We start from the raw sequence: 13,273 nt of genomic DNA, 5'->3' as shown, positions 1-13,273 counted from the left end.
AAAGAAGGCAGTTCATTTCTTTCTGCTGCTCTGTAAAACACTGCTGTATCCACACCTTGAATGCTGCACCCAGTTTTCTCTCCAGAAAGCTCCAGTGGAGCTGGAGAGGGTGCAGAGAACAACTGTAAAGACCAAAGGGGCTTACAAGCAGCAACTGAAGGGCCCAAGACACCACAAGCATGGAGAGAAAATGCAAGAGAAGATATAACTGAGTCTTATAAATCAGTAACACAGTAGATAGGCTAAAAAGTTATCATCCAACCTAGTCCTGCAAAACAGTAAGGGATACTTGTTTCAAAACACAGGTACTTTATACAACCAGAACCTCGAATTTGCTGCTGCACAGGCAGTCAGTATGAGCAGATCTGAAGTTATTTGACAAACCTGGGGAAGACAGACTGTTAGTGGGCACTGAAAGGATGAGGCATCTACACCACCCATGCAGATGGTTATTCTCCTGTTTTCACTTCAAACACTCTCCTTTGGCCACTGTGGCAAACTGTTCCATAGAAACTATACTGGTGTGGCCTAACAAGGTATTTCTAATGTTATGTCTCAGAGACAGTGTGGATGGGGGAAAAAAATCACCATTCTAGAACAGCCACTGGTACATATCAGTCACACAACAGCCAAGCAGCCTTGATGCTTCCTCCTCAAAAAAACATGAGTCCTGACCTTTATATTTTTTCTTGTTTAGTGTGCTTCAATTTTCTGTGCAGCACCTCCCTAATATTATACAGTGAACTGGCGTATACAAGGCTTTGTATTTTAATTTGGGTCTGAAAATCAAAAAATTAACAACTGAAGTGCTCAAGATCCCAATTAGGTTTTTGCAACTTTGACGCAACTAATTCATGCAAGTTTACAGACTCAAAGCCTAGGAAGGAATTTTTAGGAAAGACAGAATTTTATTTCTCTTCTCCATTATTTTGTTTTTAACACTTATGGAAAATGTATTTTTAAATCAGGGAAGAGACTGCAAGGTTACTTTCCAGGAAGGGAAAAAAAAAAAAAACAAACCAAAAAATCCCAAACCAGTAAGATGGAGACAGGTTTAAATTCCACTGGAACAAAACTGAGAGATCCCAAATAGACTTCCTTTTAATGTAGTTTCTCAAAAAATGTATTTCTCAGAAAATAAACATTTTTAAATAAACATTTAAATGAGACACACAGTCTATTTTAATGTGTCAAACTCCCATAAACCTGTTAAACGTAGAATAATCTATTCTGTGGAATGAAACTTCTTTGCCTTCTTTGAATTAACTGTGCTGTGCAACTTTTAAAACTCTTTTCAAACAAACCACTAAATAAGATACTTCATTTACATAAATTTTCAATTTACCTTTTTCCTGTGAATTCTGCTTGACCCTTCTTATTGAAGATGAATTTGGAGTCATTATATCCCCATCCATTCCATTTCAAAAGTTCTTGCCTTAAAGGGAGAAAAATATGTGAGTGGCAATATTAGCATACTGCAGATCCAAAATGCTTTTCCGTTACATGGTTTAGGAAAAAAGTCTTACCAGACAGCAATTCAAGAAATGAAGCACATATCAAAAGTGAATAGCTTAGAGCCAAAAGAAATTCTGAAACCACAACCATTACTCCTTCAGATTGCATCCTGTGACTTGAAAGACCAGATGCTCTATAAATACAACCACCAGCTTAAGTCATTGCACACTGTATTGAATCACGGAATCATTAAGGTTGGGAAAGACCTTTAAGATCATTATGTCCAACCTTTCACCAACCACCATGCCAACTAAACCACAGAACTAAGTGCCTTATCCAGTCATTTCCTGAATACTTTCACGGATGGTGACTCCACCACCTCCCTGGGCAGCCTGTTTCAATGTCTGACAGCCCTTTCAGCAAAGAAATTCTCCCTGATGTCCAACCTGAACCTCTCCAGGTGCAGCTTGAGGCCATTTCCTCCCATCCTGTGTCTCCTGATACCTAGGAAAAGAGACCAACTCCCACCTGGCTACAACCTCCCAACAGGAAGTTGTAAAGAGTGACAAGGTCACCCCTGAGCCCCCTTTTATCCAGGCCAAATACCCCCAGCTCCCTCAGCCACTCCTTATCAGATCTGTGCTCCACTGCCCTTCTCAGGATACACTCCAGCCCCTCAGTGTCTTTGTTGTTGTGAGTGGCCCAGGATTTGAGGTGGGACCTCACCAGTGCTGAGAACAGGATGATCACAGCCCTGGCTCTGCTGGCCACACCACTGCTGATCCAGGCCAGGATGCCTTTGGCCTTCCTGGACACACCCTGGCTCACTCCAGCAGACTGTTGACCCCCCTTTTCCACTGGGCCACTTTCCAGCCCCTCTGCCCCCAGCCTGTAGCAGTACATGGGGTTGCTGGGACTGAAGGGATTTGTCTGTTTTTCTTCTATATAGAGAGAAAGGAGCAAATCACTGGTTGGCCAGGATACTGTGTGAAAGATGCTTGGTTTTCACTCTACACATAAACATCAACATACAAATAGGTAAGCTCTAAATATTTTCAGAATAAAGAAGATATTTAGTATTTAAATTTATTTTCTTGACAGAGAATAATGACTTTAGTTGCTTGTCATCACTACTGCAATCCCACAGCAATCTTAAGATTCAGTTGATGAGGAACTTTGAGACACATTTGGACTGAAAGTCATAAACAACAAAACCTCAAGAAGTGCAAGAATAATGTATCAACTACAACCAGAATGTGATAGCATAAGCTATAAATATATAAAAACAAAACTAACAACTGCTAAAATACAAGCAGAAAACTGGAAAATCTTAAGCACAACCATATTAGGCGATTTCTTAGCTATGATAAAGTCATCAGAACTATATCAGTGTAACTGTATTTAAGACTTAAGAAATACACTAATAGTAATTACACATTAATCAAGCTTTGCTTTAAAAGTTTGCCATTTATTTACATAACAAATGAAATTACTAACATGGAAACTGAATTTTAATTAAAAGAAACATATCTCAAATAAGCCTGTCAGAAGATCATTTACATCCCTGCTCTAAATACAGTAAATGTAGCTCTTACTCTGACTGCCTAAGAGTAAGATGATCAGGAGTGACCATTTCAAAAAGACCTTGTGATTCAGAGAAAGCACTGCCTCAATCACTTTCAGCTCCAGCATTACATGCAAGATAACCATGTGTTGATTGATTACCAAAGGTTTTCATTATAAAGGTATTATTAACATGGGCTGCTGACATACTACCAGTGCAATTCAACAGATTTGGCTCAAACAAAATCTATTTTCTTCAAAATGCCTGTATGCAAGATTTTAATTAATCAAATGGAAAAAAAAAGCCATGGTCATGTATTTCATTACAATTGTTTGATTCAGAGATTTAACCAGCCCTTGACAAATCTGGCACTTAAAGCAAAGTTTATCAGTTACCAAGTACTGAAATGACTCTATATTTTGTGAAATAGCCAGTCTATATTGTTCTTCCATACTGAAGAACCAATTCTAAAATTTCAACCAAAATTAAACTAAGCACAGCTGTCCAAATACAGAAGCCTCTTCTGCTGCCTGCTCTCTCTAATCTTTACACATGTAGGGCTCACACAAAAAAGGACAAGGATCCATTCATGTTTCATAGCATGGGAATGCCTTGTGCTATTGTGCTGCTGTGACAGAATATCAAAAAGTGTTCTTAAAGCATGTTATGCAGATTTGCCCATTTTTACCCTTATTCTATGTATGGATATTTATAAATGCTGCATATATTCAGATTCCACAAATTCCACAAAGAATCTAAGTCATACACAGTGGAGCTGCTCCCAGCTGAGAAGAAGGTGACAGAATTGGCTAGCTCAGGAAATTTTTTTTAACTAAATGTTTTATTCAAATCTCAATCACTATAGTCCTCCTCAAGGGAAGATTTCTCCCTCTGCTGACTAAATGCAGTATTTCTATATACCAGACCTCTGTAGTTAGTTGAATCCTGTAAAGTCAGAACAGACTTCATATTACTAAGCAAAATTGAGGAAGGCTCAAACTTCCCCTCAAATTTAGAGAGGGAATCCTCTTACAAGGCAGTGCCAAAATAAATATGCCAACAATGATGCATGAGACAGGCTAGAGAAACTACCTGCAAATCTGGAGACAATCAGAGCAAGACACAAAAGGCCAGGCCCTAAAGAAATTGGTGATATGAGATAAACTGATAATGGCCAGGTTTGAAACTATCATTAGTCCTGGTATCAGTACAGACAGATACTTCCCACAAAATCATGGGGAGGTATTATTAATTAAGGACACAAAGACAGACTCAGATATGAAGTTTTTCTGCTACACTAACCACATTCCCGTCTGCTTGCCTGTTCTAAAGGCCTAATTTCCTAGGTTGCTGTTAACCCTGGCACTTTGATCAGGCTCTAAAATACAGAACAGAGTTTAAGAGTTTTAACTCCTACGAGTTTATTTTCTGCTTGAACTATTTCTGAGTAAAATTAAGAACACATGATTGTGTCAGACAACATAACTCCCATCATTGGTGTGATGATAAATATTAAATTAAAATCCAAAACAAGTTTACAAGAAGAATAGTTGACCCAAATATCTTGGCTACCTTGTAACACAAAGGCATGGGATTTCACACCACCACACACAATGGGCAGTACTATATCATGTGGCAAGTAAACAAGAAACTTAAACACCCAATTTTAATATTCTAAACTGTACTGAACAAGTCTGAGGTTTCTATTTGGAGACAGGAAGGGTTGTTTTTAGAATGAGAATGTTACACATACATGTTGTATGCATAGCAAGATATAATTTGCACACCCTCCTGGTTTTCTTCTCAGACTCCGTTCCAAGAATTATATATATATAGCCAAGACTCTCACCAACATCTGACATTATTCTCACTTTAAACTAAATGTCACTGTAGCATTGTACCCAAACTGTCTTATTTGGGCAAGACAACACCTTTTCTATTCAGTACATTAACTTCAACAAAATATCAAGCTCATTAACAATCTCATTTTTGAGACAGTTAATGTGCAAAATGTGAAATGCTTTAGTAAGAAATAGTAGCAACGGACCAGTACTTTCTTGCCTTCTAACTTAAATGATTGAAGTTCACTATTGAAATATACATAGTACAAATCAAACCTTGCTTAGAGATTTTTAAGGTGTATGTTTGTATATATGCACATGAAATTGTATTGCCTGAAAGAAACCAAGTCACCATGGAAGCAGTGACAATAGATTAACACAGTGTGACTAGTTTAAGTGAATTTAAATATTCCACTTTCATTACAATGCCCAACACTAAAATCCTAGTTTGACTCACTGGATAGGGATTTTTACAGTTGGGAGGCAGGAGGGTGGCCCCTGGCCCACCAGCTGAACTAGTGCTCCTGAAGAATCCCATCACTCAGCTGGGCAGGCAGAGGCCTTGGGCCTACACTATTCCAACAAACTGTACCTGCCAGCACTGTTCAGGTCTTAGGTTTTAGTGATTGGCACAGTGACTAGATGAAAAAGTTCTCATCTCTCCCACAGGAAGCTGAAAGATAAGCACAGAGTCTCCCACAGACAGCCAAGGTTTCTTTGGAGAAGCAAGATGAATGTGCAGTTCAATCCAACTGGAGAAATGTGACCCAGGTGGAGCAAAGCCCAGATGCTCCCATCAGTTTCCTCACAATAACCACTGACATTGTCAATTCAATCACCACCGGACACTCAGCATTAAAATCACATACACATAAAATATTCACAGGCACTTCTGTTGCACAATGGAAGAGCCAGCAGATTTCTGGAAATCAATTCAAAGTGGCAATTTTAAGGACTACCACATGGGCTTAAGTACCACTTTTTGCCTAATGTAACCCAGTCTTGCAAGTAGTGGAGTTCTTGCCTCACTCAGTGTGTGGGTGAAGTAATACTGAGGCAGTATTATAGTGGTAAGGTGTTACAAGAAGACATTACCCAAGGAAAAATTCCTAAGAGCCTACCCCAGTTGGATTTTGGATTACCAATCCAGCCCCCCAGCTGGAAATTCAGAACCCTTTCCACGGGTGGTACCAGAAGATCACACTCTCTCTCCCCTGGAGCAGTGTCTGGAGTTCAGATTATACAGTCACTTCTCAACCAAGCAACACCACAGAGTGCTGCTGAAGACAGCAGTAAATTAGCATCAGGTGCCTGAAATAAACAGAGAACATGCAGCCCAAGGAATTGTTTCAAAAACTGATTTGTGAAAGCATCATTTATCTGGAAAGGAATGCCATGCTGCAGGCAAAGAGTATCTGCTGTTATTTTTTTTTTTTTTATTTTGTTATTCTTATGATTTTTCCCTCTTGGAAGACCTTCCCTGCAGCAAACCCAATATAATTGTTCTCAAGTCTGAAGTCATGTAACACCTGTTTTACAACCTTAGACACATTCTAAGTTTGTGTATTTACTGCTGCCTTTCAAACTGATTCCATGAATTATATCTATAAAAATCAAAGATATTTACTTATTTATTATTTAATCCTAAGTGATGAGATACTGAATATTTTTAGAGTATGGGTTCTGTAGTCCACACTTTCAGCTAAGCCCCTGCAGCTGCACATACACTGATTCAGTTGCTATTCTGTTTGAATACCTAATACAACACCACAAACCTAGGTTAATAATTGCAGTTTAAACCTACAGTAAGCAACAAATGCAGACAACCAGATTTCTGGCATAAGACATCAAGGCTTTAGGTACCCAAAAGCAGAGTGCTTTTCTTTAAACTATTCTGATAAAACAAGTGTTCACTTTCCTTACACGTGTTCCTAGCCTTGACTATTTCACTACTCTTGATTTCACCACACTGTAATAAACAAAGCCCCAAGGAATAAGGAAATTAGTGTGTCTCTGTGTTCTTCCATAATAAATAAAGTCAATTAGGGTCAATTAAAGATCAAGGAAAGCCAAGATATTATAATTGTTCTTCTCAGTAAACACTTGGCCAAATGATCATTCTTATGCAACAAAATACTTTACTAGAAGCTCTCTCTATTCCACCTACTACTTCAGCTGACATCAGTTTCACTTTGAAGAGACTGCTCTACTACAAAACGCACACACATGGCTACTTCAAGGTAGTAAATGAAACAGCACAAAGAGATCAGTCCTTTGAGAAGTATTTCCTGAAAGCTTGCAAAACCAGGAAATCTGCTTTGCTGTCTTAAAAGAAATAACTTAATGAAGGAATCAACTATCTGCCATTTTTCTGCCCAAGAAAATTCAGTTCCTGGACACATTTTTACCCACCCATAGAGAATCTTTTAGCATGCTTTGTAGCACATACATCACGGCTCAAGCTTTCTGGCCTACACCATCAACCCCAATGGTGTTCCAGACAATAGCCCAGTTTTGGATATAACAACACTACAGAGGTATTAGGCTTGTCCATCACATTCAACCTGCAACTGATTTTTAATACTCCAAGTAATTTATTTTCTACAGAGGTACAGTAAGTGTACAGAGGTACACTTCAGGATAGCCTAGCTGACTGCAGTCTGCTACACTACTGATCTCCTTACTTTGCTTAACCTCAAAGTAGCTTCTAGTCCAAGTAATTACTTTAGTCTATTACATTATCAGATTATTCTAATTCTATTCAGTTTAAATAAACAGTTATATACACATTCATTTTCTTGTACATAATGTACATCAGGAGATACTACAAAAGTCTTTCAGGTTTGCTGTAAACTGCTATTTGCTTTCATATAATAACCTATATTGAGCTTCACACATTAAACACACTTTCATCTAAGTTCTTTTTCTAATAAAAATTAGGTAATTAATATATCCAGTTTGGCTAACTTGGTATCAAATTATCTAACAATAAATATTGTATTACTTAAATTCTTATAGTTGCATGCCAGGAAGATGAAATGTATGAAAGCTATTTGGAGCTATAGACAGGAATTGCTGTAACATATGTTATTATAAGTTATTGTTTCCATGAGCGAATCTTCTTTATCTGTTCCTCAGGTATTAACTTTGACTAATAATTAATTGCTTTGATGCAATCACAGAACCTCCTGTGAACTGCCACACCTTCCTCAATGCAACAGGTTCTTACCCTTCTGATTTCTTAAGAGTGGTAAAGTAGCACCAGCCCTTTCCTTCTTCATCCTTTTTCATCATCTTAAACTCAGAAGTCAGCTACACCAGGATACATCTTAGCAACACATGTTGCTTAACCACCGTTCTCTAAAGGATGAAGTCCTTATTATAAAGATTCCTCTGAGTATTGGGGGTAAGGTGCAAAGCCCCTCTGAAGACACTTATATTCAAATGGTACCAATTCTTTAGGAGTTAACTGATGTTGCTGCATAATAACATCATAATCGTTAGCAGCAAGAATTTCAAGTGTCTATATGAAGAAGGTAACACATTACCCTGAACAACCTGCCTGTGAACTTGACACACAGCAGACAGCTCACTACATGCTTATCCCTTAGTTTTCCCTGTGTAACAGGATGCCCACAATAATTAAAACATATTCACAACCCTCTTTTCGTCCCTAGGAAAGCAGCTTCTCCACAGAGATAGGATAATCAGGATATGCTGTCCAGCCTTCTGTTGCAGCAAAACAGAATAAATTTTAAGCCTACAAGCTACTGAGTCAACATTTAGTTAATCTAAATGAATTATCCCTTTTAACAAAGACTAAATAATAGAAAGTTTGATTTGAGTAAGTTATACAAGTTTTCTTGAGATCAGCATCAGTGCATGATCCATCTCTGAGGCACTCATACTTTTGAGCACACCCAGCAGTTACTCTGGTACAACTCTGTTCTAGGAAGTTGTAGCACCTGACTGCTTCCAAAGCAGTTCAAGTTGAACACTTCACGTATATACAGTTATTCTGAAGATTAAGTAAATTTTTAATTCAAGTCTCACCAGCAAAGCAAGCTTACCAGTCATCAAAAGTCAACAGCATAACATAAAAGGACAGGAAAAGTAATTTCAAGGAAGAGTTATTTTCCAGCTCAATCGTTTTACCAACTTTTTCAGCATGCCTATCATCTTCTTCAGGCTTCAACACACATTGTGTAACTATGATTCCAGCTTTCACTGCAACACTCAATTAAAATATTACATTTAAGCCAGGAATGCCACTGAGAAATAACATCTCTCTACTCTCACAGTGCCTAAGATTTCCCTCAAGAGAATACTCAAACAAATAGATAGTTGCTTGTCTTCTGTGGAATTTTCCATCTCAATAACTATAACTTGAAAAAGTAGAAACACATCAATATGCATTGCTCAGTCTTCCAAGGCATTTTTATTTGGAAACAAGAAGAATTAGATTAGACCCACAGACTCAGTCAATACCATGTGCTCTTCATACTCCCCTTGCTGGTGAGAAATAGTGTCTGGATAAGATCTTTAACAGTTTGATCATGAACTATCAACAAGAAAGCCATGCTTTAGAAGTCACTGTCTACTGACTGTTAGAAAAACAGCCGGAAAAAAAAATTCTGTGATCACAGACCTAAAGTACTACAAACGGTTTTTTTCCATCAAAAAAAAAAATAATTTACTTGCAGAAGAAATGTAATATGAGGAGAGTGGAACTGAATCTGCTAAAGTAGCGTCTATAGCTTTGCTACTATTTCAAACACTACAGGAAAGATGCAACAGGTGTAAAGAACAAAAGCTTCGCTTAAGGTACTTTTGGCTACAGCTTTGCTAGGAAAAATTAAAGTAACAATTCAAAAGAGGCAGAAGAGCTGAATCAGCATTCAATAGACAAGAAGACATCATCCAGCTTTGGATTGTCCTAATATTATTTAAAAAGGCATGCACAGTCTCTAGGTCAGTTATTTTTACTAGATTTTTCCAGCAACCTTCTTAGCATCGCAAATAAAAATCAGCTCCAGATTAGCTGGGAGTCACTAGAACAAGACTCAGGCATTCATCATTTCCCACTCCAAATCAGTGTAGGCAACATAACTCACTCCTCTATCACTCCAAAACCTGGGTATTATCCTCAAACATGAGCTCAACGAAGATCCACATAGCCTAGCTATAGTGAAGTATCAGAATTTCCACATGCAGCATCTTAGGTGTGTTTCAACCATACCTCAGATGTTCAGACAGAAACTTAAGACAGAGATAAAGATCCCTTTATGTTTTTCTTGTTTCTACACATACAAAAAGGCAGCATTCTAAGTACAGCAAGAAAGTTATACCTCTAGTGAAGAACAAGCTAAGCTTTCCCTTACACCCCCACAGCAAATTTTCATTCTGAGTCCAGATCAAGTTATTTACAGTAAAAATACTAACCCATTATGATCCTGTAACAAATCCTAATAGGGGAGAGCAATATCAATAACTTGTAGAAGTACAAATGTTAAGTTCCCCAAGCCTATGTTTCCACAGAGAAAGAAGCTATCTTTCAGGTCACAGGCATCAAAGGTTTGTTTTCTCCTGCTTTTCACATATGCAATAACTGGCTGCAGAAATTATACAGCAATCCATTTAAGATAAATCCCTGAAAAACAGCTAAGCTGGTATTTTTCCATAAACAGTGATTTCTTCCTAGATTCAAACCAAACAAAAACTCAATATGGAAGGCAACAACTTCAGAACAACCCATCTGTCCCAGTGAGCAGCACAAGCATCAAATTCTCCTCAATGAGAACTAAAAGCTTTCAAAGCTGTTCACATCTGACCATATGTGCATGACATCCCAGTCCTCCCAAAGTAGGCAAGTTCAGCTTGTGACTGTAGGCCACAACTTGCCTATTAGGAGAATCCAGGCTGTTCCTTGCTCTCTTTTTGAAAAGGTTGAGAGCAAAGCATAGGCTGAATGGATTCTCCTCAAACGAGGAACAGCTCCTCTATTCACTGCTTGCCCAGTTTGCCTCTGGACTACGCCCATACACTAACAAACGAGTTCCTGTACACAGTTCGAGAGAGAATAGGAGGTTGTCTACATCCTAAGCCTTAAAATGCTCTTATAAGATAGAAAGGGGGAGAAGAAAGTCACAAAACTAATACAAGTCCACTCCAACAGAAAGGAGGCCTCATAATAACAAGTTACATGGAACTACATAATGGTATTATAATCATAGCATTTAAAAAAAAAAAAAATCTAGCAGAAAAACAAAGCCAAGAGCCAGTGAAATAACTGTGAACTAGAGAATTTGACTGCTTTCCCTTGGTGTCATGTGATCTGACTCACTACTACAGACAGCAAGAACCAGAAAAAGTATTTGATAGCTCTAAAATCATTCATTTCTAAGAAAGTTTTGTTAGAACCTCACACGTGAGCACACTCTGCCAGTATTCACATCAGCTGAAGGTTTCTGTGAACAGCAGAGGACCAAGAGACCACAGACCTTGCTCTTCACACGTGCTGCATTCCTCATTAGAGAAGCCTCGACGTATTTTACGAAAACGAAACTTCTCCATCACATCTACAGACGTGAATCAGAGGACCATGAACGACTTCCCATTTTAACACCATCCCACTTACTACAGAAACAGGTAAGAGGCTGAAGACCACCTTCTTTCGCTTTCCTCCAGTGCCCGCAGCGGCGAACGGCTTCAGCCATGTACATCACCCGCGACCGGCACCCGCCTCAGCCGCCCTCCTCCCGCGGAGCCCACGCGGGCCCCGCCGGCCCGTGCCCGCGCCCGGCCGGAGCAGAGCGCCGTCCGAGCCCGGCCCGCGCTCCGGGACCGCGCCCGGCCCGGCCCCGCCGCCGGCCCGCGGGGACCCCCGCCCGCACCCACCGCTTCTTCGGGATGGAGCCGGAGGCCGGCCCGGCGGAGCCGCCCTGCGCCTTGCAGGGGCTGGGGGAGAGCGCTCCCCGCCCCGGGGCCCGCGGCGAGCCCCGCAGGTGCCCGGAGATGATGCGCAGCCGCCGGCGGGCGGAGGACGGGGAGCCGCCGCCGCCTCCCGCTGCCTCGCCGGCCGCGGCCGCCATCGCTTCCGCGTTGCGCCGCGACCGCCGCCGGGTGAGAGGGCGCGCGGGCGGAAGGCGCCGCCCGGCGCTCCCCGCGCGGGCCCGGCCCGGCCGCGCCCCCGCCCGGCCCCGGCCCGCGCCTCGGCAGCGCCGGGCTCGGGGAGAAAGCGTTCGGTAAGGATTCCCGCCTCCGGTGCTGTAATTACAGCCCCTCTGGGTCGCTGAACAAACGGGAGAGAACACAGAGTGTCCTTTAGAGATAAGGATTGCCCAAGTTAATGATGAAATGCTAATTAATGACAATAGCATAGGCGGGTTACTTAAGAAATAGGTCGGTGTGGTGGCAGATAATCCGACAGGTGTTGCAGATTTTATCATCGCTGTTGACAGGGCCACAAAGCCCTGGTGAGCGCAGGGCTGCCGAGCCAGGTGCCTCTGTGCCTGTGCAACCCGGCTGGCCTGAGGGGGAGGATCCGGCTGCTGATCTGCTCCCCAGAAATGATTGCTGACCCACTGCTGGGAATGCATCGCCTGCTGTATGGGATACCCATCACTGGGCCGATCCTTGCAACAACCGGCCATCCTCACCGTACTTGGGACCTGGGAGAACATCAGGGATTCACTTTGTAGCATCACTTTGAAGAGGGCAACTGGGATTTAAGGGGAGATGCAGATTTGATGCCAGCCCCAGGTGCTTTCTGCTGTGAATTTACCTTGATGCACCTGAATGCTCAGGAAAGGATGCAAAAACTGGAAATACTTTAAAGTAGAACAGGAAAATAGGTTTTCTGTCTTCAAATATGTAAAAGATTGCTATCGACTGAAAGGAAGCAATCTGCCCGTCATGACTCAGCTAGGTTGGTGAGAAGTAATGAGCTCAAACTGCAAGATGTAACTTCAGTATTAGCATTAGACTATTTTCTGATGGCAGTGGAAATGAAAAACTGTTGTAGTCTGCCTAAGTAGAGAACCAAGTCACCTTCATTAGCAGCGTTAAGAACAGACAACATACATCTATCAGACATACCATTATAAGCAGTTCTGCTCAGGGCAAGGTGACCTGCTCAGATTAATTCCAGCTTTTCCTCTGTGGCATGAAGTATCTCACATGTTGTAGTCTACTCAGTTGTCACACAGGACCTACTTTCATGATCGGCTTTTGCCACTGACTGGCACCGACCAGCTTTTTGGAAGTCCTGAAGTAGATTGCTGGGGTCTACGCAATGACTGATAGTTTGATAATGACATTTTGTCTATCAATGTTGATTTATTTGTTAATTTCTTCATCGAATGTTTGTTACGTGAAATACAATCCCAGGAAAATTGATAAAGCTCTTACCCTC

General features: G+C 40.9%; 2 protein-coding genes across 2 annotated transcripts in view; one reads left to right on the top strand and one right to left on the bottom strand.

The window, feature by feature from the left end:
* AGPS (alkylglycerone phosphate synthase) overlaps positions 1–11,955 on the bottom strand; it is a 50,473-nt gene extending 38,518 nt beyond the window's left edge. The window contains exons 1-2 of the mRNA XM_021552519.2: positions 11,758–11,955; positions 1,346–1,435 (exon numbers count right to left, since the gene is read on the bottom strand). Of these exons, the coding sequence (XP_021408194.1) occupies positions 1,346–1,435; positions 11,758–11,951 (284 nt within the window). The 5' untranslated portion in view covers positions 11,952–11,955. The remainder of the gene's footprint in view (positions 1–1,345; positions 1,436–11,757) is intronic.
* A 107-nt stretch (positions 11,956–12,062) lies between these two features.
* The window catches only part of NFE2L2 (NFE2 like bZIP transcription factor 2), a 48,584-nt gene continuing 47,373 nt past the window's right edge, over positions 12,063–13,273 (top strand). The window contains exon 1 of the mRNA XM_021552381.3: positions 12,063–12,104. The gene's annotated coding sequence lies outside the window, so the exon portion shown is untranslated. The remainder of the gene's footprint in view (positions 12,105–13,273) is intronic.

The sequence above is a fragment of the Lonchura striata genome, chromosome 8 (assembly GCF_046129695.1).
Source record: "Lonchura striata isolate bLonStr1 chromosome 8, bLonStr1.mat, whole genome shotgun sequence".
Lineage (NCBI taxonomy): Eukaryota > Metazoa > Chordata > Aves > Passeriformes > Estrildidae > Lonchura > Lonchura striata.
This window is presented reverse-complemented; position numbering and strand designations above follow the sequence as displayed.